General features: G+C 39.2%; 1 protein-coding gene across 2 annotated transcripts in view; it reads left to right on the top strand.

Annotated features, from left to right (window-relative positions):
- The first annotated feature begins 6,429 nt into the window (after positions 1-6,429).
- ppp1r1b (protein phosphatase 1, regulatory (inhibitor) subunit 1B) overlaps positions 6,430-22,060 on the top strand; it is a 36,030-nt gene continuing 20,399 nt past the window's right edge. The window contains exon 1 of one of the 2 annotated variants that reach the window (XM_008294245.1): positions 6,430-6,864. In XM_008294245.1, coding sequence (XP_008292467.1) covers positions 6,760-6,864 — 105 coding nt within the window. In that variant the 5' untranslated portion in view covers positions 6,430-6,759. The remainder of the gene's footprint in view (positions 6,865-22,060) is intronic. The other variant, XM_008294246.1, reaches the window with a different exon arrangement.

Here is a 22,060-nt window from a genome sequence, read left to right as displayed (position 1 = left end):
ACAGGTGAATTCACTGTCTACTTCTGTAGCTTTTAAAATGCTTATTTTAAAAAATGCATCATAGTATCTGTGACATAAGGAAAAGCTTCCATACCAGCACGCTGCAGGTTGTTACATAACTAAGATCACAGTGGTTCAAACGGCTCCGAATCACAGAAACACAAGAGAACTGAAAAGTTGTTGATCCCTTTACGCCCAAATTAGTTGATAAACTGAACAACATCCATTTGGTTTCCAATTAGAGCGATTTGTTCTCCTTGTCAGTGTGTCAGCAGTGTGCAGTAATTTAGTTAATATGACAGATGGCCCGAGGATTTCACGACGCCTGGCTGCTCTGACACTTCGCTGGAATGGATTTGAAAGCTTTACCTGACAATTTGTCTCTCTAGTAATCCATACAGCCCAACGCCAATGGAAGGGGAGGGATGCTCGCGTTTGTCGTGCGACGTTTGATGCATTTTCACCGTTTATTGCTTTGACATTTGTCAACGTTTCTCCATATTTCATATTTTAATCTAACATAACTCCAGCTGCTCCTACTGAAGCCCCCCGAGGGGTGCATTTTGCAGGATTTGCCCAAGAACAGAATGTGTGGTCTGATTTAAAAAAAAAATAAAAAATCTGATTTAGTGGTGCCCTAAATCTGATTTTCTGGTGCTCTAATCCAGCCGGTATTTATTATGCAGCATGATGTCTCTGTTCTCAGTTGACCTTTAGCAAAATACAAAATATGCTGCAGAAAGTGTTCAGTTTTTATTATTATTATTATTATTATTAACACTAGTTTGCATTGATTTGATTTTATTCTCTGTTTTTGTAGTCATGTGTTTCTCAGTTTACTCCCACATTTTATCTATTTGCAGTTCCTCACTAAACCCACTTTGCCAGACAACTGTGGTTTATTTTTACATTTCTAAATGCCTCGTCTTATATTGAAGTTTCAGATCACAGCTGATCATCCGGGTTGGCTTTATCCTGCCGGTGTCGCTCTCTGCTTGTTCAGTCTGTGTTTGGTTCTTTTTCTACTTTTGTCCTTCCAGGTGTCAGTTTTACAAACAAAGAAGAACAGAGCAGAGTATGTGGAGGGCAAACACAACTGTGCAACAAAGAAAAATATCCATTTATTGAACTTTGTCAAGAACTTTTTGTGCACAAAGGAGCAAACAAACAGAAAACTGTGCAGCGTCAGCAGACCGACAAAGTCTTATCAGAACTTTGTGTTCTGCAGATTTGCTTATTATCTCGGACGTGGATTTAAACATTTTAGACCAAAAAGTACAGAAAGAACTGCAGGAGCAAAACTTTTAGATGTGGCTAGCTGAGGCCTGTTGACCAATGTCAGCTCTGCAAATCTAGTTTTTCTGTTTTGGGCACGATGCAGCGGTTTAGATGAGATTAGACTGTTTGTGTCTAGTGTGGCTTCTGCTATGTCTGGGTTTTAATTTCCTCAACCAGCTCTGACTTCTGAAATGCCTTTAAAGGCATCCAGAGAGGCACGTAACAGGTGCTTAGGAGTGGTCACTGATGCAAGAAGTATATTTGAATAAATAAAGTATATTTATGCCTTTTCCTATGATTTTACTTCATGTTGTCTGTAATTTACAAACAAAACATGGAAAATCTGTAAAATAGCAGTCTGGAAATAGTCTGGCATTTTCAGCTATTTAAAAAACATCATCCAACCATCCATTATCTGTAGACCACTTAATCCTCACTAGGGTTGGAGTCTATCCCAGCTGACTTAGGGTGAAGGCAGGGGACACCCTGGACAGGTCACCAGTCTATCACAGGGCTACACTTAGAGACAGACAACCAAGCACACTCACATTCACACCTACGGACAATTTAGAATCACCAATTAACCTCAACATGTTTGTGGACTGTGTGGGAGGAAGCCGGAGAACCCGGAGAGAACCCACGCTGCACAGGGAGAACATGCAAACTCCACAGAATGATCCCGGGTGTCCTCACCGGGACGTGAACTGGCGACCTTCTGGCTGCGAGGCAGCAAGGCTAACCACTGAACCACCTTGCAGCCCACAAGCAACATACTAGTTACTATCTGTAATTTAACAAAAGAGAATCTGCAAACTAACAGTAATTTGTTTGCTAAAATTTTTACAAAAACATCCATCTTTCACAGTATATATAATAATTCCTCCCTTGTACAATTGTCATGAGAGGGGAAATGATATATTGACACCAAAACTGTTGTTGGTCATAAACATGTTTGTTTCTGCTGTGAAGTTGGTTGTTTTACATCGACAGGATTTAACTCATGTTTTACTGTTTTTGGCACTTTGATGTTGGCTTCATTTGGTTCATTTGGGTTGCCATGGTGATGGTGGTGCGCATAGACACAGCGCCCCCTTCAGGGGACAACAAAAGTGAACGTTTTGAGTGTCTTGTCTATCCCAGACGTGCATTCTGCAAAACTTACTAATTAAATAAATCTGAAGAAACACTCTCTCATCTTGCCTGTGCTACTGTGTATGTACAGCAACATGACAATAAACCTGATCTGATTTTCAGTGTCAGAGGCTCCTGCTTGGTTTTGACAAGTGTGTTTGTGGTATAAGGCGAACAAGAGCATTAAATAGGAGAGAACGTTAGAGCTTAAAGCAAAGCAGCTGCTGTTGAAGCAGGTTCAGCCAGGCAGGTGAATGTTTGTGTTTTGTTCTCTTTGTGGGTTTTTCAGGATCTGATCTGCTGTTACTGACTTCATCAATCTCCAAAATGTCCATTTGTTATCTTATGTATTACTTGTTTGATGTCCGTCTGCTATCCTGTTGTCTCCCCCCTTTACCCTCACCCCGACTAGTGAGGCAGACGGCCGGCCTCCCTCAACCTGGTTCTGCCAGAAGCTTCTTGTGTTGAGTTTTTTCTTTCTACTTTTGCCAAACTTCTCTGTATAATTTTAAAATATAAGGTGCCCTGAGATGTCATATATCATGAATTGGTGCAATATAAATAAAACTGGTTTGGATTGACCATGGTGTCATGGTGAAGCAGCAACGACTCTGACACACCTCGTACCCTTTTCAAGGTTGGATTGGCAGACGGCCCCCTCCCCCAACAAGAGAACCCGAGGTGTTCCCAGGCCAGATGAGATATGTAATCCCTCAGTCAAGTTCTGGGTTCAACCTGGAGCCTAGTGGCCGAGAAAACCTCTAGAGGAAGGTACCCAAGAGGATGCATCCTAATCAAACCTCAGCTGGCTCCACCACCAACTCTTTGAGATCCCTCCAGATGTCCGACCTCCCACCTCCAAGGCTGAAGTCAACCACCTTGAGGAAAAAAAAAAAATTGTCTGCTTGTATCCACAATCTCAGTCTTTTGGTCGAGAGTTCGAACATAGATTGACTGATGAATCAAGAGCTTCACCTTCAGCTCCCTCTTCATCACGGTAAAATGCCAGAATCACTGCTGATGTTGCTCCAGTCCACCTGCAAACCTCCATTTTCCTGCCATTCGTGCCAAAACTTGCAATCTTGTCCAACAACAGTCCACAGAAGCGATATCCTCGACAGCATTTGGGGAAGGAATTCTTCCAGAAAACCGATGGTTGCGTGAAGGATTTCTTGAAAATGTGGCTCGAAAATCAGTTGTAGTGATGTTTAAGTACCCTAAAGCAGCGTGACGTCAATCTGAGGAGTGGTTACAGGTGCAGCAGACTCCAAGCTTTTGTACTTCCCAGAAGAATGGACGCGAGGGATGAATCTGTTTCTATCTAGTTTTATCCTCCTGGTATTTGCACATGTGGCCGCCGTCACAGGATTCCTTCAACATATGTCGTTTCCAGTATCCCCTTGTTTTTAGATGTTCTGCATCGCTGCTAAACTCCGACTCATAAAGAGCCAGAAACACTTTAAACCGCTTCTCGCTTGCGGGTCCTTGGAGAGATGAGCTAAGGAGGCTTTTCTGTCTGATATTCAGCCATTTGTTTGGCTGGTGTTAAAGACCCTGACACCATCTAATCACAACTACCAGTGCCCTCAAACCAAACATGTGTTCGGCGTGTTTGCGCAGAGTCGCGGGTCTCAAACCTCAAATCTGAATCTTATTTGTTACGAGGAGAACAAAGGCTCCGAGGTGCACCTGTGGTTATTACACTGGCTCTCACAGAGGCCCTTTAAGAGACTCCCTGATTCATAAAAGCAGGCTTCCCCCACACATTAATCATTGCTCTATCGGCCGCTGGAAATTACTCAATCCGTGGTTTCATTAAAAGGCTGGAATTCTGCGGCTTGTAGCACACAAGAGCCTATTACACATTCCTCGTGAAAAATTGCGCAATTGCTGCCCAACGCGCTGCAGAGTTATGCAACCGGGCAGCAAGCGAGTGACTGAGCGAGTCTCAGCTGTATTTAGTCTCAATAAACCTTTCAGGCTTCATGCATGTGAAGAGATGCAATAATGAGCTTCCACCTGCAGGCATGCGGAGCTGCTGTGTGTTTTAGCTCAGGACAGGAGGGGCTTTGTGGCAGGAAAAAATCAACCCCCTTCATCCGCCCCCGCTCTTAAACTGAATAAATAACACTCTGGCGTGTTCGGCTCGCTCTAACCGGCGGGATAAACACTTCTTTAATGTGTTTCTGGACTGTCTCGATGGCAGAGTACCACACATACCCTGACCTTCTTTGTTCTGCCCTGGAGGCCCCTCCAGCCACCTATACTCTTCCTCCTCCTCCTCCTCCTCCTCTTCCTCCTCTTCCTCCTACCTCCTCCACCACCACTATCTCCTTCATTCCAGCTCATGCCAAAGCTCAACTCTGCCCCGAGGCCAAATCCGCTGCTCTCCACTGTCCAAATCCCTCTGCCATGTGAGTGAAATAACAGCGAGGCCCTGAAAATAGCACTGAAACTGCCCTTCTCTCGCTCCGTTCGCTTTATGTCGCCATCAACAATCTGCCTCCTTCAGAACCTTCGTGCCCGCCGTCCTTCTTTCTGCTGAGAGCCTCATGTCCTATTTCAGACGCTTCCTCCTTTTGTTTAAAGCTGCCGACAACTTTGTCCAACCTCTTTGTCATCAGTCTCTTGTTTGGAAGTTAGATTTGAAAAAGATAGACACTCTGATGATGATGATGATGATGATGATGATGATGATGATGATGATGATGATGATGATGATGATGATGATGATGGCGGTGACTACAACAACACCAAGAGCTACTTATGTCACCATGCACGGCACCTAAAAACTACACTGTAAAACAAAAAATACAGAAAATAAAATAAATAAATAAATAAATAAAAAATCTGGCAGCAAGGATGTAAAAAAAAGTAAGTTGAAACACTGTAACATTAATTTTTTAAAGTAATAAAATAAAATAAATAAACAACAGCAAAGCTAATTGAAATACAGTAAAATTGTAATTTTATGGTCACCCATTGTAATATTTTATTTTTATGATTCATATGCGGAAAAAACAGTTTTACAGCCTAATTATCATTATTATTATTATTGTTGTTGTTGTTGTTGTTGTTGTTGTTTTTAGAACATTATCAATGATATAACCTGCAGCTCAACAATACAGGGAAAATCCATAAAATAAAAAAAAACATATATTTTTTGTCTTAATATATAGGATACATTTTCTTTCAAATAACATAAAATCTTTTTTTTCTTTTAAATGTTTGCATATTTAAATACAGACAAAACATTAAAGAACTAACTACCATGTGTAAAAAATATACATTTTTGATGTGAATGTATTTATTTATTTAAATCAACATATGATTTTTTTTCCTGTGATTTAAAAGATATCTTTAATTCAAGAAATCAGGAAAAATATGTAAAATAATATATAAATATATTTTTAATAAAGTAATGTTTTTTCTCATTTAAATATATTTTTAAAAAATAGTGTAGTTTTACTGCCAAAAATTGTAAAGGAGCAAATGATCATGTATAAAAATACACATATTTTTGATGTTGACATTATTTATTTATCTATTCATACAGTGAACAAGTAAATTAATTATTTTTTCCTTATCACGTAATATCTGCGATTTAACAAAACAGGTAAAATCCCCAGATGACAGTAACTTGATGAAAAAAAAGATTCCAACTGTTTATCTGCATATTTGAATGCTGATTTTTTACAGTGCAGCGGGGTCAGTAGCGTGAGCTGAGCTCATGTACATCCCCCTTCACTGCAAACATCTCTGCTCTTGTTTATCTGCCTCCTCCTCCCTCTGCACAAATCTCTCATTCACAAATAGAGGCCAAAAGAGGCTCAGCTGATGTGATGAGATTATGATTTTTTTTTTTTTTCTCTGATTACAAATCAACTTCAGCTTAGATAGGTAGGAAAACACAGCCCCACCCCTACTCCATCCATCTCCATCCTTTCCTTGCATCCTCCCCTATTCGCTCCAGCTCCTCCCTCACCCCTTCATATCTCCTCCCCCTCCTGAAGCCTCCACCCACTTCTCTCCCTCACAGCCAGATCTGAGGACATGCCTCATTCACTCCGGCTGCACACTTATTAAAGGGAGTGCAACAAAAAAAAACCCCAGAAGAGAACGAGAACCTGAGATCTAGAGGAGAACATCAGGAGTTGTCTTTTTGTAGGTTTTTTCCCAGACAGAAGCCAAGAACTCAGGGTGTGAAGGCAGCAGATAGAGGCTTCAGGAGTGGGACTACCCAGCAGTGGGAGGTTCCTCCAGGGAGGTTATAGAGACTTTCAGCAGCTTCCTCCTCCTCCTCTCCGCTGGGAGTCAGAACCCCCCCCCCGCCCGCCAGGACCCACAACCATGGAGCCCACCGAGGTCGAGGGGGAGACCAAGGAGAGGAAGAAGATCCACTTTGCGGTGCCGGCCTCAGCGCCCACCAACCTGGACCCCCGGCAGGTGGAGATGGTGAGCAGACGGTGTCGAGAAAAATCTCACTTTTAGCTTCAATGTACACTTTAAATGCTGCATTTCAAGCAAACAGTTACTCCAGGAGAAGGATTGTTGTAGAAAGTCACCAGTTTTTGTTCTGTCTGGCTTTGGCAGTGTTTTCTAATGCAGAGCTGCAAACTGTTGAGAAATTCTGATGACATTTCCCCTCCTGTCTGTTTCCTCATGAGATTAGCGCCTTCGCTTTCTCATCTTGACCTCCAGCAATGTGACATTGACACAAAACTCATTATCTTGTTCTTTTTGTAGCAGCAGTGGAGGGGGGTAAAAAAAAAGACGTCCTTGACATTTTGCTTGTTAATAATTACTTCTTTTTTGGCTGTTTTTCACTCTCTGACCTCCAACCTGAGCGTTTATCAGCCTTGTTTTTTTCTGTGTCTCATGACTGACTCAGCAGCGGCGGCCTGTGATTTCTGGTTCATGCTCATTTCTGACAGGACAACTCTGATCTTTCTTTTTGGCTCCAAACGCCGCCGAGCTCTTATTTTAGATCAGGGGAGGGGATAAAGTGGGCCAGAGCTTGTTTGGTATCAGGCAAGATCGAGGCCAGTGGCTCGATTCTCCGGAGAGCCTGGTGAGAGATGGGATGGCAGAGCAGATGTGCCACATGAAGGAAAGCAGAGAGACAAAGATATAAATGCTGATCTCTGGGCTTCACCTGTCTGAGGTCGCCTCCCTCAGTACCTGTCCTTGTTTCTCAGTTTGCATAAAGCAGGGTTTTAATGAACACCGGTGATGCTGCTCCGTCCTTTCCTGCCTCATTCGCTCTCAGGAAAAGTTTCTTAGCTCTGAGTTTTTAAAGTTTCTTCTGCCTGGTTTGAAAGCTATTCTTGGTGCAAAATAAGTTGCATCATCTCATGTTCAGACCTAAAATGCTAAAGTACCAGCTACATGACTTGCTGAAATGGAAATGTTTTGCAACACTTCCTATGGCTTCTACTCACACTTGCACATAAACCCACTGCCACACTGTAAAATAATAATGATAAAAAATTTACTGTTAATATGCAGATTTGACCTGTTTGATTAAATAGCAGAAAAGTTTTACATGACAAACATGAAAAACGTCAACTGTGAGTTATATTTCCATCAAAAATCTATATTTTCATGAATGGAAATTTGTTCTTTTATCGTGAATTTAAACTACTTTTTAGCCGCATTTAAATCAGAACAACATTTCTGTTATTTGAAAGATATTTGCAAGACAAAAATATATATTTAGGATTGAAAAATGTTGATTTTGTTGTTGTTGTTGTTATTTTACAGATTTTTTTCCCAGCTTGGTTAAATTACACACAATATATCGAGCAAAATCACAGAAATAAGGATTCATTTACATAATAAGCATAAGAAAACAGGCCTTTTACAACATTTGACTGTAAAATTGCATACTTTCTACTGTTTTGAAATCTGAAAATAAATAAATAAGACAGACATTTCACTTATTTGCTCTTATTCTAAAGAAAATGTGTCTATATTAAATGGCTTCAACCTGATAAATAGTTTTGTTTAACAGCTATTTGTAAAGAATTTTTCTGTTTTGCTCAATTACAGATAAGAAAGTATACATTTTTATGATGACCATTAAAAACAGACCAGAACTGTAAATGATACATGAAACATATTATTTTACTGCATTTGAATGAGCAAATAAATAAATAAAAAAAAAATCCAGATATTTGCCATTATTTGAAATAAAAACACTTATATTATATTTATTTAGGACAATTTTTATTTTTATTTTGTTTTTGGCAATACAGGTAATATCTAGTAAAATCTGATTATTGATTTACATATTGACTGCAAAAAAAAGTTCTATTTTTTATGAATAGTTATTAGTTGTTTTTTTTGACATTGTGTGAACACAAACTATTTTATTAAATCTACAGCTTGTTTAAATTTGCCATTAGTTTAGCAGTTTTGCATTCCGGCCCACTTGTTGCTATATCTTCATAGTTTAAAAAAACAATCTAAATGATTTCCCAGCTTCAGTTTTTACAGTGCATCTTCCTCCCCCCCTGTTACTTTTCTGTATTTCTGTGTGCTGTCACTGATTCCTATCGCCTCTTCCAAGAAACCACAGGATATCAATCTACCATATGTGAGCTGCTCCTCCGTTGTGTGTGTTTTTTTTAAAGACCCTATTGCTCAATCAGCGTATGGTCAAACAGTGATCGACTATTTTTAGTCTGGATTTCCTCCAGCGGTGGCGGCGGCAGCAGAACGTTCACCTGCAGACTCAAATGTGCAGCTTTAGGTTGCAGGTTGATGGAATCTGCAATGAAGCGCTTGAGGGGGAGTCTGGGAAGCAGGAGAGGATGTGTTTATGTGTGCTTAAAGGCAGATAGCATCTACGCCGGGCGGTTGGGGTCCTCTGGGGAGGAGTGGGTGGGCTTGGGTAACGATTAACGGCGTTCCCCTTCCCCTCCCATCACAATTACCGTCGCCCACAAGTCCACAAGTCTCTGCTGATGAGCCGCAATGACTCTACCATTCTTTGGAACTTGTTACACAACAACTCCTGATTGTTCTTTACATTTAAAACCACAAAAAAAAAAACAAAACACTATAGGCTGACTCACTGAGGCCTTGTTGCTATGGAGACGGGCTGCACAACTATGCCACCACCAGCAGCATCCGAAAGGTCAACTTTAATGGACGGTTGTGTGCGTCTGAGAGGCTGTTTGCATAGGTGCTGCTCCGTGTTTTAGTGAACGCTCCTCCACATACCTCCCACTCAGTGAAATATAGAATAACATCGCTCGCCGTGGGAGGAAAACAGCAGCTATTTGTGCTCAGAGGTGTAAAAATCATCTTAGCCAACATTTTCTCACCTGTTTGGGAGTATTTACTCTGAACACACGATGCTGGGATGTCTGCAAGACAAATGGAGGGGAAATAAGAGCAAAAACAAACATCTCCAGACTAGAGTAAAAAGAAGAAACTCAGGAAGACAATGTTATAGCAGAGAACCAGTCAGAGCAGACAGAGAGAAGAAACACCAGAGGAGCAAACAGTGGTGACAGATACTAGATGTGAAATACAGGATTTCAATACGCTAATAAATAAACAACAGCTAAAAAAGATAATTATTATAATGAAAGTACCAAAAATGCCACAGGGTTCAAGGAATGATTTATTTATTTGTATTTACATGTAGATTTTCTTTGTTTTATTTAGTAATTTTCTTTTTAATTTGCTGCTTGTGTCTTCTCTTTAACATGTTTGTTGTGCCCAAGTATTTAATAAGTACCACATTTTAATTTCTTTTTCACTTACATTTTTTTTTATTATTTATTACAATCCACACTGTAAAAACAAACAAACAAAAAGAGTTAAAAAAAAAAACAAACAAAAAAAACAAACATGCAAAGATCTGGCAGCAATGGTGCTAAAAATAAAAATACAAAATACAAAATAAAAAAAATCCTGGAATACTGTAACATTCAGTAACTGCAAATAAATGTTTGTATAATAAGGACATTTTCAGCGGTTTTAAATTCACTCAAACATTCATTTAGAGTCACACACTGTAAAAGAATTAATTACTTATTATTGTTATCAAAAATACTTTTTTTTTTTAAAAAGTAGACATTATTTGCAGGTTGACGTTGTTTTTTTTTTTGTGAATCAACATTTAAATCAACACTTTTTTCCTCATGATTTTATTAAAAATTATTTGTATTTACTAAAATGGGGACATGCAGTAAAATAACATATGCTTTTTAAATAAATAAATAATTTAATTTTTAAAAACTATTTTTAAATCCTTTATTTTCAGTATCTGTAACACAGTGTTTTTGATGATTTAGACTCAGTAGAAATAGTGCAATTTTATGGTAAAAATTGTTTAAAAATGTCAAATAATTGTAAATTGTTAAAAAAAAAAAACAAAAAAAAAACAAAAGTTAAAAACAGTTAGAGAACTTTTTTTTAATTTGTATTTTTTTTGTACAGTGCAGCGATCTCACGTAGTTCTCTCCAGACATTAAAACTCTTAGTTTCGTGTTATTCAGGCCGTCAGTGGACTTAAATGTTGGACTCGTGTGAGATTGTCTCACTTCATTGTTTGACCGACTGCTGCATGACATCACTCGTTCTTTACGGTTTGAGGTTCTACTTCAGGCCTTAAGTTCCTCAACTGGGATTTTTAAGAGTCCAGAAACACCTTTTTGTTTTCCACCGACTCCTCTGGTGTGTTTTACAGCCGTGGCTCCATCCAGGTGTCTCCTTGACATCTTTGGTCATGCAAACAACCTTCTCAGGTTGCTACGGTCGAGTTTACTTCATGTTGAGACGCTACCATGAACGTTGTGTTTACCATCCACAGTTTTGAATTTTGTGCAATTTGCAAGTGATGTAGGACAACGTGCATTAATATGATGTTCTAAAAATGTTCTGAGACAGTTCTGTAAAGTTCTGGTGATGTTTTTGGCGAGAACCTTTCCTTTAGTTCCCAGATTGTTCTTCCTAAAGCCAGGAAACTTAAAACGATTGTTATCATGAAATGTTGTGGGAAGGTTTTATAGAAGAACCGCAGGCCAAGTGTTTTGTTAATCTGTCACATTACTGGGACAAAATGTTCCACTTTTGTTAATAAATCACAGTTTTTGACTCGTTAGCTCCTGTTTGAATTCACAGAAACTCAGAATATCGAAGGAACCAGCCAGGATTTCTTCTCTAAAAACATTCTGAGAACGTTCTGGTGATGTTTTCAGTGGGATGTTTTGTTTTTTTTTTAAATCTCAGAATGCTCTTTTGAAAGAAAGTATAAAGTTCATGCAAAGACATTCTTTACGTGTTCCTTAAACATTTTCCAAATGTTGCATGGAGAACCTTCTCCTCTCTTCATGCAGCATTGTGAGAATGTTTTCTGGAATAATGTTCTGTAATGGGTTCTCTTAACAACTTCTCCTAAGTCGGAAGGTTTCAGCAAAATGTTCTCCCTTTGTTAATATATAACTTTACCGGAATGTTTTATTAAAAATGGCCTCAATTGCATCTGGAAACATTCTCTGAATGTTGATTTGATAACCTTTGTTATCCTCATCCAAACATTTTCCAAATGTTGCAGCTGAAACGTTCTGTCTTAGTTCACTGTTAACCCCATAGGAACATTACCTGAAATGACAAATATCCTTAAGACGTTCTTTAAACATAAAAGTTCTGTCTTGAAAACATTATTAAATCTTGTAGGTAATGTTGGCCAGTGTTGTGTTTTGTTCTTAGAAAATTGCGCAACGTTCTTGTGATGTTTTTAGTGGAAAGTTAATTTCTTTAATTCTTGGAACGTTTCTTAAAAAGGCAGGATGACGTTCTCTCTAAAATCTTGAAAACACTTTTCTTTCTTAGAGAACCTTTTTCCTTTTTTTGTTAATATCCAAACATTTTCTGAATGTTGTAGCTAAATCCTGAAAGGAAGATATAGAATAAAATGTTTTGTTGGAAACATTATTGGAACTTGTAGTTAATGTTGTGGGAGCATTTCCTGCTCGCTGGGAACTATCTATAGATTAATCTTAAGGCATCCAGCGGCGGCTCGGTCCACGTTAATCCATATTAAACCTAAAGGGGTCGTGGAGGTCATGATTCAGGTTCCTGTTCCCCGCCAACGCTCCCTCATCCTCCCCCGCCTTCGCCGCCCGTCGCTCTGCCCCGTCATCCTCCCGTCATCCCGTGGGTTAAACATCAAACAGCGACCTTTGATGCAGCGAGTGTTTGTGGGTAAACATTAGCAGTCTGGGGGACTGTCAACATGCACTCCCAGAAAGAACATCTTTCTGGACGCCGCAAAGCATGCTGGGACGGGACGGGAGGGCGCGCTGATCTTCCCCCTGCAGAGGTCTGACTCAGTCTGTCCGATGATGTGACGAATTCAAAAAGAAAAATGTATTTGTTGATATTTGTGGTGGCGAAAACTAATTGGGAAAGAAATTATGAAAGCGCAGATGAATTGCTTCGCTGAAACCGCACCATGTAATTCCAGTTTGGACACAATCAATGGTTCTCTGTCCTCTGCGGGTTACGTATGTGTTTGTTCCTCCCTGCTTCTGACAGCTTTGATTAGTTAATGACTCTGGAGCAACATGTTCGTGGTCTATATCTGCTCACACAAGTTTCCCCTCTCGTCTTCTTTTTCCATTTTACTTCAGCAGCTCAAAGAAAACCTGTTTGTGAAATCCACCTCTCTTAATGGTAATATTAGCCCAGCAGTCCATCATCGCCTCTTGGCTGCTGTGTGCTCGGATGTGTGATGTGTAAACAGCTGAGGAAAAGCATAAATATTGAGCATGGGCAGAGTGATTTGTCACCTGATGACACTGTACACACAGTGAGCTGAAAATGTGCCATAATGCTGCACCTCAGGCATGCACGGCCGCAGAACGCGAGCCGACAGAAGCCCGCGGTGTTGCAGGCTTCAGCACCGCGGTCAACAAACCCTCTGCTGGCGTCGCTTCCTGACACTGTAAAAACAAAGTCCCATTAAAACTGTCAAAATCTGGCAGCAAGGGGCCATAAAAAATGTATTAAATAACCCGGAGGACTTTAAAGTTCAATAACTAGTAAAAAACAAGATAAAAATAACAACAAATATCTGTAGAACTGTGATGCTTTGGGCAGATTTAAATACAGTGAAGCAATTTTATGGTCACAAATTGTAAAAGAACAAACTCTTATTTTGAAAAGTGTTATTTACAGTTTTGGCCTTTTGCAGTAAACATGTAAATGAACGCTTGTACACAGTCTTTACAAGTAGATGTAAACCTTCTGTGTACCTTTTGTTCTGGATTTATTATTTTATCAAAGGATTGGATATGTTAAAGAAACTGATGTTGATGCTGCCAGAAAGGTCAGAGGAGCATTTACATAGCAGGAATCATTTCTCTGTAATTTAACAAAACAGGGAAAAGCTGTCAAATAAACATTAAAAAGAAAATATTTCTTTTATTTAAACTAAAATACGTATATTTTCTTTCTATTATCGGCAAATCTTTAAAATAATAAAAATGTATTAATTTAAACAGTGAAAAAATGCAGAATTTTATGGTCACATGCTGAAAAAGAACTAATATATTTAATAAATACAGATTTTAATGTGACATTGTGCAGTTTTGGACTACTGTTCCTTTCTTTTGAAAAAAAAAATGTCTTTTTACACACAACATGTAATTAATTTATCTTTAAAAAGAGATAATCTTAAAAAAAATAAAAAATAAAATTCAAAAATGTTTAGTCTATTTTAAATCCTAATATACTTTTTTACATTTATTTTTTTGCTGATTTAAATATAGAAAATTTGTCATTTTACAGTCAAACATTATAAAAGGACCATGTATTAAAAATACTTTTTTTTTTGGTATTTGGAATATTTTATTTTATTTTATTTTATTTTAGTTTATTGTAGTTTATTTTATTTTATTTATTGGAAATCAAGGATTCAAGGAACTTTTTTTTTTTTTAAAGCTTAATAAACAATAAGCGCAATTGTAAAACAAGAGCAAAATATAAATAAAAATACAAGCAAAGTAAAAATACAAGCAAATAAGTGCACTATAGTAAAATGTAAACATTAAGCAGAAAAGCCAGAATTATCTATGTAACACTAATTATTTCTGTAGGCAGTGAGGTAGACCTGTGTGTTGCACTTAATGTGGATATTGCACATATGTAGATAAATCTTGTATTAGCAGCATTTATAAATTATGGTTAAAAACGTTCACAGTGCACTGAGCCACTTCTGCCCAGTCCCTTAACGTGCATTCACTGGTTTCCACCTCCACATAGTTTCTATCCGCGGTCATGCAGAGGAGTCATGTGCAGCACTTGCAGAGACAATAGTCATATCTGCGCTGAGCGAAGAAGCCGAGGATTAAAGGGCAGCAGCAGGACAGAACTGGAGGTTGGGGGATCAGAGCGGGATCTGAGTTATCACCGGCTGACGTCAGAGTCAGCGTGGTCTCGGCTGGACCCTGAACTGTAGCTCCAGCTGCCTCCCGGTTCGACTCTCGGGGTCAACCGCCGCCATCGCGGAGCCACGGCGGGGGGGTCACACGATCCAAAGAGGAAGCGTGACTCGGAACAAATGGGATTGGTCCCAATCCCTGTTTCATCAACACACAGAAGACGTAGCATTATGTTATTGCGCGAGTTGTAATCTCAGATTTTCAGTGGAGATGTTTTTTTTTTTCCCCCCAGTGTTTATCTGCCTGAAGCTTAATGAGCCTGCACAGGGCCGCGCCAGGTCATCTTCAATATGTTCAGGAGGGAAACTAGGATGTGCACAAATATGGAGCAGTTTGTCTGCCTGGAAACTGAAAACCCTGAACTCCAGGCAGTTTATGGGTGTTTTTTTTATTGCTCCTGTCACATTTTTATTGACTGGGGTTTCATATTTAGTCCTGCAGCTCTATAGAAACAGAACAACCATGACTAGAAGAAGAGAGATCTTGTCTTCTGTACAGTAGGGCACCGTTAGAATGACATAAATGAATTAATTTAAAAGAGAAAAGATGGAATTAACATGGCCGACAGGTGGTGGTAATACTGGAGAATAAATCATGGCTCTACAGACTGCAGATAGTTCACACTTTGTTTATTATTTCTCTCGTCTGTGTTCTGTTTAAACACAGGCTGCAGTTCAGCAGAAAAGTCACTTTTGTCACATTACTCCTGGTTGCAGAGTGACTTGACAGTTTCGTTGAGGAGTTTTTTGTACAGAATCTGATTTGTGCTGACAGTGTCCCGTCAATGGCACGTCACAGATGAGTAGTTCATGGACCAAAGTTTTAGATCCCTTTGATTCTTTCTGTTTTTACAGTTTCTAGCTATGATAAATGACATTATCCTGTCTTTCACACATGCTGGCAGGTTTTGAGGATTTAGAGGACTAAAGAAACCACCATGTGCTCTCTGTGAACACTGCCTGCAGTTCAACCAAAGCCCCACAATTTGAATCATGTGACTGTGAGCTGAGTCATTCACAGATTTTTTTGTTTTTTTACTAAATCTAGTTTGAACAAATGCTTGAAGTTTGAAACAAGACATGGAAAATATTCCAGATTTTGAGCTTAGATCTGGTTATATTTCGTGATTGAACCACATGTCACAGATGAGTAGTTCAAGGACCATCAGAAAAGTTAAAGTCTAATGATTCTTTCTGAGCTTTATAGCTTTTGACTGACAAATTATGTAAGTTAGAGGATATTTTTCTAAAGATGTGCCTTCAAACCTGCTGGTATTTGGTGTTTGGATGGTTTACAGGATTACAAAAGCAAGAAAACTATAAATGCATCAACATGTATTACACTTTTCCACACTCTGTTACTTGAGGGGGAAAAAATGATGGCGCTACATGCTTTTAAATATTTTTTAATTTGTTTCCGTACTTGTCTGCAGCTATTTAGATATTTATAGAAACACTGCCTGCAGTTCAGCTGACAGCTCCCTCAGTTTTTGTCATACATCTGTAACTTCAGAGCTGAATCACCAAGAAGTTTTCAGCTGGGTCGAAGAGTGCAGAATTTTTTGACTTTTACCAAATCTGGTTGCTGCAATTTCTCTATTGTTGTCAGATTTTAAATGAAACACGTCGCAACAAATTTGATGAAATATCTTGATTGGATGAGTAGTTCAAGGTGAATTGGAAAGTTGAAAATCCACTGATTCTTTGTGTTTTTTCACAGTTTCTGGATGATAAATGGTGTAAAAATATAACATGCCTTCAACCCTCCCAGCTAGCTTGGGGGGTTTAGATGTTTGTTTGTTTTTTCCTTAGATATTTCAAACTGATTTGGATTCCAATCTTAAATGATGACACTTCTGGGCATTTTGCATCCGAGCAATGAGCTGCATAGCAACCATCAGCGGTACCCATTTTGTCGTTTATCACCTGTGGCTACGTATGACGCTGCAGATGAGTAACTATAGCTACTCTGTCCTCTGTTTGTGGCTCCTGTTGACCTCTGGAACAGATCTGTCTCTCTCGAGTGCTCGGACAAAAAAAAAAAGCAGAATCACCTGAGCAGGCTGTCAGTCGTGCCTCCGTCTCTGTGGAAGCTTTGACTGGCAGCTCCTCAGGTGTTCGCTGAGGCCCAGCAGGAGCTTTTTCTGCCGCTCATCATGCAGCGGCGCGTCAGTTTTTTCCTCCAGTCTCTGCAACAACAGGACAAACAGCCATCAGCGGCTAATTACATAAATGCTGGGGGGGGTGAAGCGGAGTGAGAGGGGCGGGTGTCGTCTGAGTATGATATCATTGCGCCACCGGGTGCAGCGTAATTACATTTCCTATTCGGGGGTCATCGGAGCCCCCGCAGACGCGATGTGTGGCCCATCTGTTTATTCAGTTAGCCAGCGGTGGGGTCGGAGGTCGCCGCCAGAGTGTTGGGTGAATGTTGAGGAGCAACATGCAAGCAGCCTCACGGACTTCTGGGAGTTCAGTGATGTCATGCATCTGAATAGGAATGAGATGTGATAGAACGGTGCAGTCGGGGTGGAAGTTTGTCCTTGACCCTCTTTGAAGCAGCTGGAAACTCAACAGGCGGCTGCTAGTCAGTGTGTTGGAGCTGGTCAGTGGATGTAACCTGAAGGCATCTTAAAAATATAGAAGGCTGAGGCACCGAAATACCGTAAAACAACAGAAAATATCCATCCATCCATTATCTGTACACCGCTTAATCCTCATTAGGGTCGTGGGGGGCTGGAGTCTATCCCAGCTGACTCAGGGTGAAGACAGGGGACACCCTGGACAGGTCACCAGTCTATCACAGGGCTACACTTAGAGACAGACAACCAAGCACACTCACATTCACACCTACGGACAATTTAGAATCACCAATTAACCTCAACATGTTTTTGAACTGTGTGGGAGGAAGCTGGCGACCTTCTAGCTGGGAGGCAGCGATGCTAACCACCGAGCCATCTTGCAGCCCAGGAAATAACCATCTAGTAAAAAATACAGAAATGTTCCATAATTAAAACACATTTTATAGATTTCATTTTACTTGGTATCGTGTACTTTTTTAGCTTTTCAATTTTTATTAAAGGATATTTACAATAAATTATGCATGAATAAATAAAATAAATACAATTAAATGATGTATATCAGTATTCATAACAGTATTAAGCAAATTACTAAATAAAATTAAGTGGACAGATAGATATTTAGAATGATAAAATCTGCAATCTGTATTTTTTTTAAATGCAAAACAATATCAATGCTATGACAAAAAGAGACGGAATTTACATGTAAAAATGTTTAAAAAAAAAAAAGTAAACAAAACCTGCAAAACCATTAAATATCTTTAAAAAAAATTTATTATTTTTTTTTACATTAAGGGATGTATATATACTGTATTTACTGTATCATTATTATACAACCTACCTCTCTTGTTGGAAACAATTCTATGTAATATTACAGAAAACTTGAATTTAACAGTTTCATTTAATAAATAGTAATAAGAAAAATGCTATATACATTAGATATTTAAATTCAATTTCTTTTTTTGGGACATTTTTATGTATTTTAAAAAATACAGGGGAAATAAGGATTTTTAAAAATCCTTAAAATTTAAAAAAAAATTTCTGACAAACTGATCCTTGCCCTTTGCTTGTTGACTACCAAACAAAAAGCCTTAAAAAAAATTTTTAAAAAAATAAACAAAAAATCACCTCCCACCAACAAATTCTAAAAAAAAAAAGGACTCGCTTGAATTTTCAGTGAACACCCACCTACTGCAATGTATTTATATTTTAGATGTACTTATATTATAGATGTATTTATATCTCAGAGAGGAAAAGTTGGTGTATCCCTCTAATTTAAAGCAGTTCAGCTATAACTGAGCTGCTGTATTTGTCTGCATGAGAAATGTCTGAGCAGGAAAAAAAACACTGAGCTCATAGTGAGACGGATCATTTTTCACCTGCACGTATTGAACTCCTTCCCAGATTGCACTTAGCGCTCCACATGGGGTTCTGTCACTTGGCTGTAAAAGGCTCACCGGGGGGCCGGTGGCAGAAAGAGGGGCCACTCCGAGTCTTTGTTTAATCAAGTTTCTCTTCGAGTTCAATCCGGCTAAAGATCAGAGCTGCAGCAAACGGAGTTAAACTGCAACAGAGCGTCCTTAACCCCCCAGGTTCAGCAGAGACAAGCAAACGCCTCACGGAGGAGGCGTTTAAAGACTCACTGAAACTGGAAAGGCGATGTTTTACAGAGCAAAACAGTTTGATTTGTCACATTTTTAAACAACACATTTAGACTAAAGTGATTTTTGATGATGTAGTCCTGTTTTTATTGCTGCCAGGTTTGCGATCCTTCATTTCTCTGAGCCTCAAAACCTGCTTGTGGATATGAAACACATACACCATTTATTACCCTAAGAGCACAAAGAATCCTTAATTTTCCGACAGTCCCTAAACATTTTGAGTGTGACGTATTGGTTCCATCAGGAAATCCAATCAAACCTGAGCTCAAAACCGTCATATTTCATCAAAATCGCTTTAGTCCACATGTGTCATTTTAAAAAAAAAAAGCCAAAATAAGCAGTTTTTTCTTCTGAACCTCAAACCCACCAGCAGCTTTGAAAGATTTGCTTTCTTTTTTAAAAAAATGGCCAATATTCCACTGTTTTTCTGAGTCAGAAACTGTAAAAGCAGAATCAGATGATCAATGTTCCCACGGTCCTTGAATGTATCATGTGTGAGGTATGGTCCCATCAGGAAATTCAATCAAGTCTGACCTTAAAACCGTCATATTTCATCAAAAATCACTTTTTTTCTGCATGTGCCATTTAAACAGTCTCAGTTTTCTCTAAACAAAAAACTAACAGAAGGTGCTGCACGAGGAGCGTTTTAGTGTTTTGGATCATTGTCGACATTGATTCAATGCAGAGGATTAATCAATTAACTAATCAGATGCAGTTAACAGAATTTCAATTGACAGTTAACTCTCTGAGCCTCAAAACAATGACAGGTTTTATTTTTAAAACAAATGACATCATTTAGCAGACACAGAAAAAACTGAAGTTTTCATGAGATGTTCAACTTTCCAATGGCCCTTGAATGTGACATGCATGATGTGCTGCTCCATCCGGGAAAATGCCTCAAACGTCAGCTTAAAATCACCACATTCACAAAATTCCGCTTCAGTTTGCTTCTTTAAAAACGATTTATGGCATCATAAGACGTTTCTGAGTTCTCTCTACCTCTTTCTGCGTCATTATTGCATTTTTTTGTTTGTTTTATGGTGTTAATTTTGCATCTTTCGTGTCATTTTTGCCTGTTATTGTGTCAATTTGTGTCATTTTATAATCTTTTCATGGTATTTTTGTCTATTATTGTGTCATTTTGTGTCATTTTATAATCTTTTCATGGTATTTTTGTCTATTATTGTGTCATTTTCTGCCATTTTTGCCTGTTTTTGTGTCATTTTTTAATATTTTCGGGCCACTTTTGCCTGTTATTGTGTCAATTTATGTCCCTTTTTAATCTTCTCGTGCTTTTTTGTGTCATTTTTTTAATCTTTTCGTGCCATTTTTACCTGTTATCTTTGCATTTTCATGTCATTATTGCAGCTTTGTAACAATATACAATACCATACTGTGTCATCCTGCACTGGAGGCATTTCTGACTCCCTTCTTCACGGTTGTTCTGTTTCCATAGAGGTGCGGGACTTTATATTGCAGTGAAAAATGAGCCCACAGTGAGTAGAAATGTGACAGAGATGGACAGAACTCCATATAGTTTGTGGCTGAACTTTTAATGGAATGCGTTCCCTGTATGCTGCGCACATACCCTAGTGCTCATTTGGGAGTGATGTAGTGTCGCGCCTGCAGGCAGATGCCATAACTGTAAATCAATACTGTACAAATCCATATCTATCCATCTGGAGCGGGGCTGCAGCTGTGCCATCGGAGCGCTTCATATAGACCAGAGTGATGCTCAGACATCCATCAAACAGACGATGATGGTGGTGGTGGTGGTGGTGGTGGGATGACCTGATGTACTGAAACGCTGTTGGACACAGGGGGGACGGCGGGGAAGCAGATCTGAGGTGTGCCGGCTCTGCGTCGAGGCCAGATCTGGCGAGGAACCTTTCCGTCTCATCCCTCGGAAAACCCCCCGGAGACCCTCCAGATCTAGTTTACGCTGTCCTACTGCAGCAGCTTTTTATAGGCCCGGCTAGAGAGCACCAGCTCAGAGGACGGCCTCCGGGGAGCAGACCCACATCAGCCCGTCCAACACACACACACATGTGCAGCTCCGAAACATGCAAAGTCAACAGTGACTCATGTACCCAAACACAGCGCAGGGTCCGACGCTGGAGCCAGTCCTTCCTGCTCCACCGCTCCACCTCCAATTAAACCTGACAAAGTTATAAACATGCAGCTTGTTTTCAATGTTTTCATTTACATGGCAGCTCTCAGAAAACACTTCACAACTCTTCTGTAGGTGTTTAACCGTCTGAACTCCAACCAGCTTCTGCTCCTGTCACATGTTAACTCACTGCCAGCTCATTTTTCTCTGCAATATAAAGTCCTGCACCTCTATGGAAACACTGTGAAGGAGGAGAGAAAAATCTGAAACGTGATAAATGACATTTAAAAAAAGCAAAAATACCAGGTAAACATGGCACAAAAAGATGGAGAGAACTCAAAAATACAACATTATAAATAGGAATATAAAGTTTGTGTTGTTTTGTTTGCGTCTGGGACCTTTATGTCTCATTTTTGTGATGTTGTGTCTTATTTGTGTCTTCTTGGTTTCATTTTGTGTTCCAATTTTGTAGTTTTGTGTCTCGTTTCTATCATTAACGTCTCGTTTTCCTTGTGTGTCTTATTTATGATGTTTGTTCTGGTCTCTGACAGTTTTGTCTTATGTCATTTTGTGTTTGATTTTTTTCAGGCTGTGTCTCATTTTTCTTTTGTGTCTGCCTTCTATCATTTTGTGTCTTGTGTTGGTCTCATTTTGTAGCACATTTTTTTTCATTTTGCATCTCATTTGTGTAATTTTGTGTCTCATTTTTTGCTTGTTTATGTCTCATTATTTTTTTAAGTCTCATGACATTTTGTTTGTGTCTCTTTGGGACAGTTTATTTCTCTTTTTTTCATGTTGTGTTTTATTTATGTTGTTTGTGTTGTTTAGTGTCAAATCTTTTGCC

This window comes from Stegastes partitus, unplaced genomic scaffold, assembly GCF_000690725.1.
Source record: "Stegastes partitus isolate 25-593 unplaced genomic scaffold, Stegastes_partitus-1.0.2 Scaffold950, whole genome shotgun sequence".
Lineage (NCBI taxonomy): Eukaryota > Metazoa > Chordata > Actinopteri > Pomacentridae > Stegastes > Stegastes partitus.
Note: the sequence above shows the minus strand (reverse complement) of the source record. Positions and strands in the feature narration are given on the sequence as shown.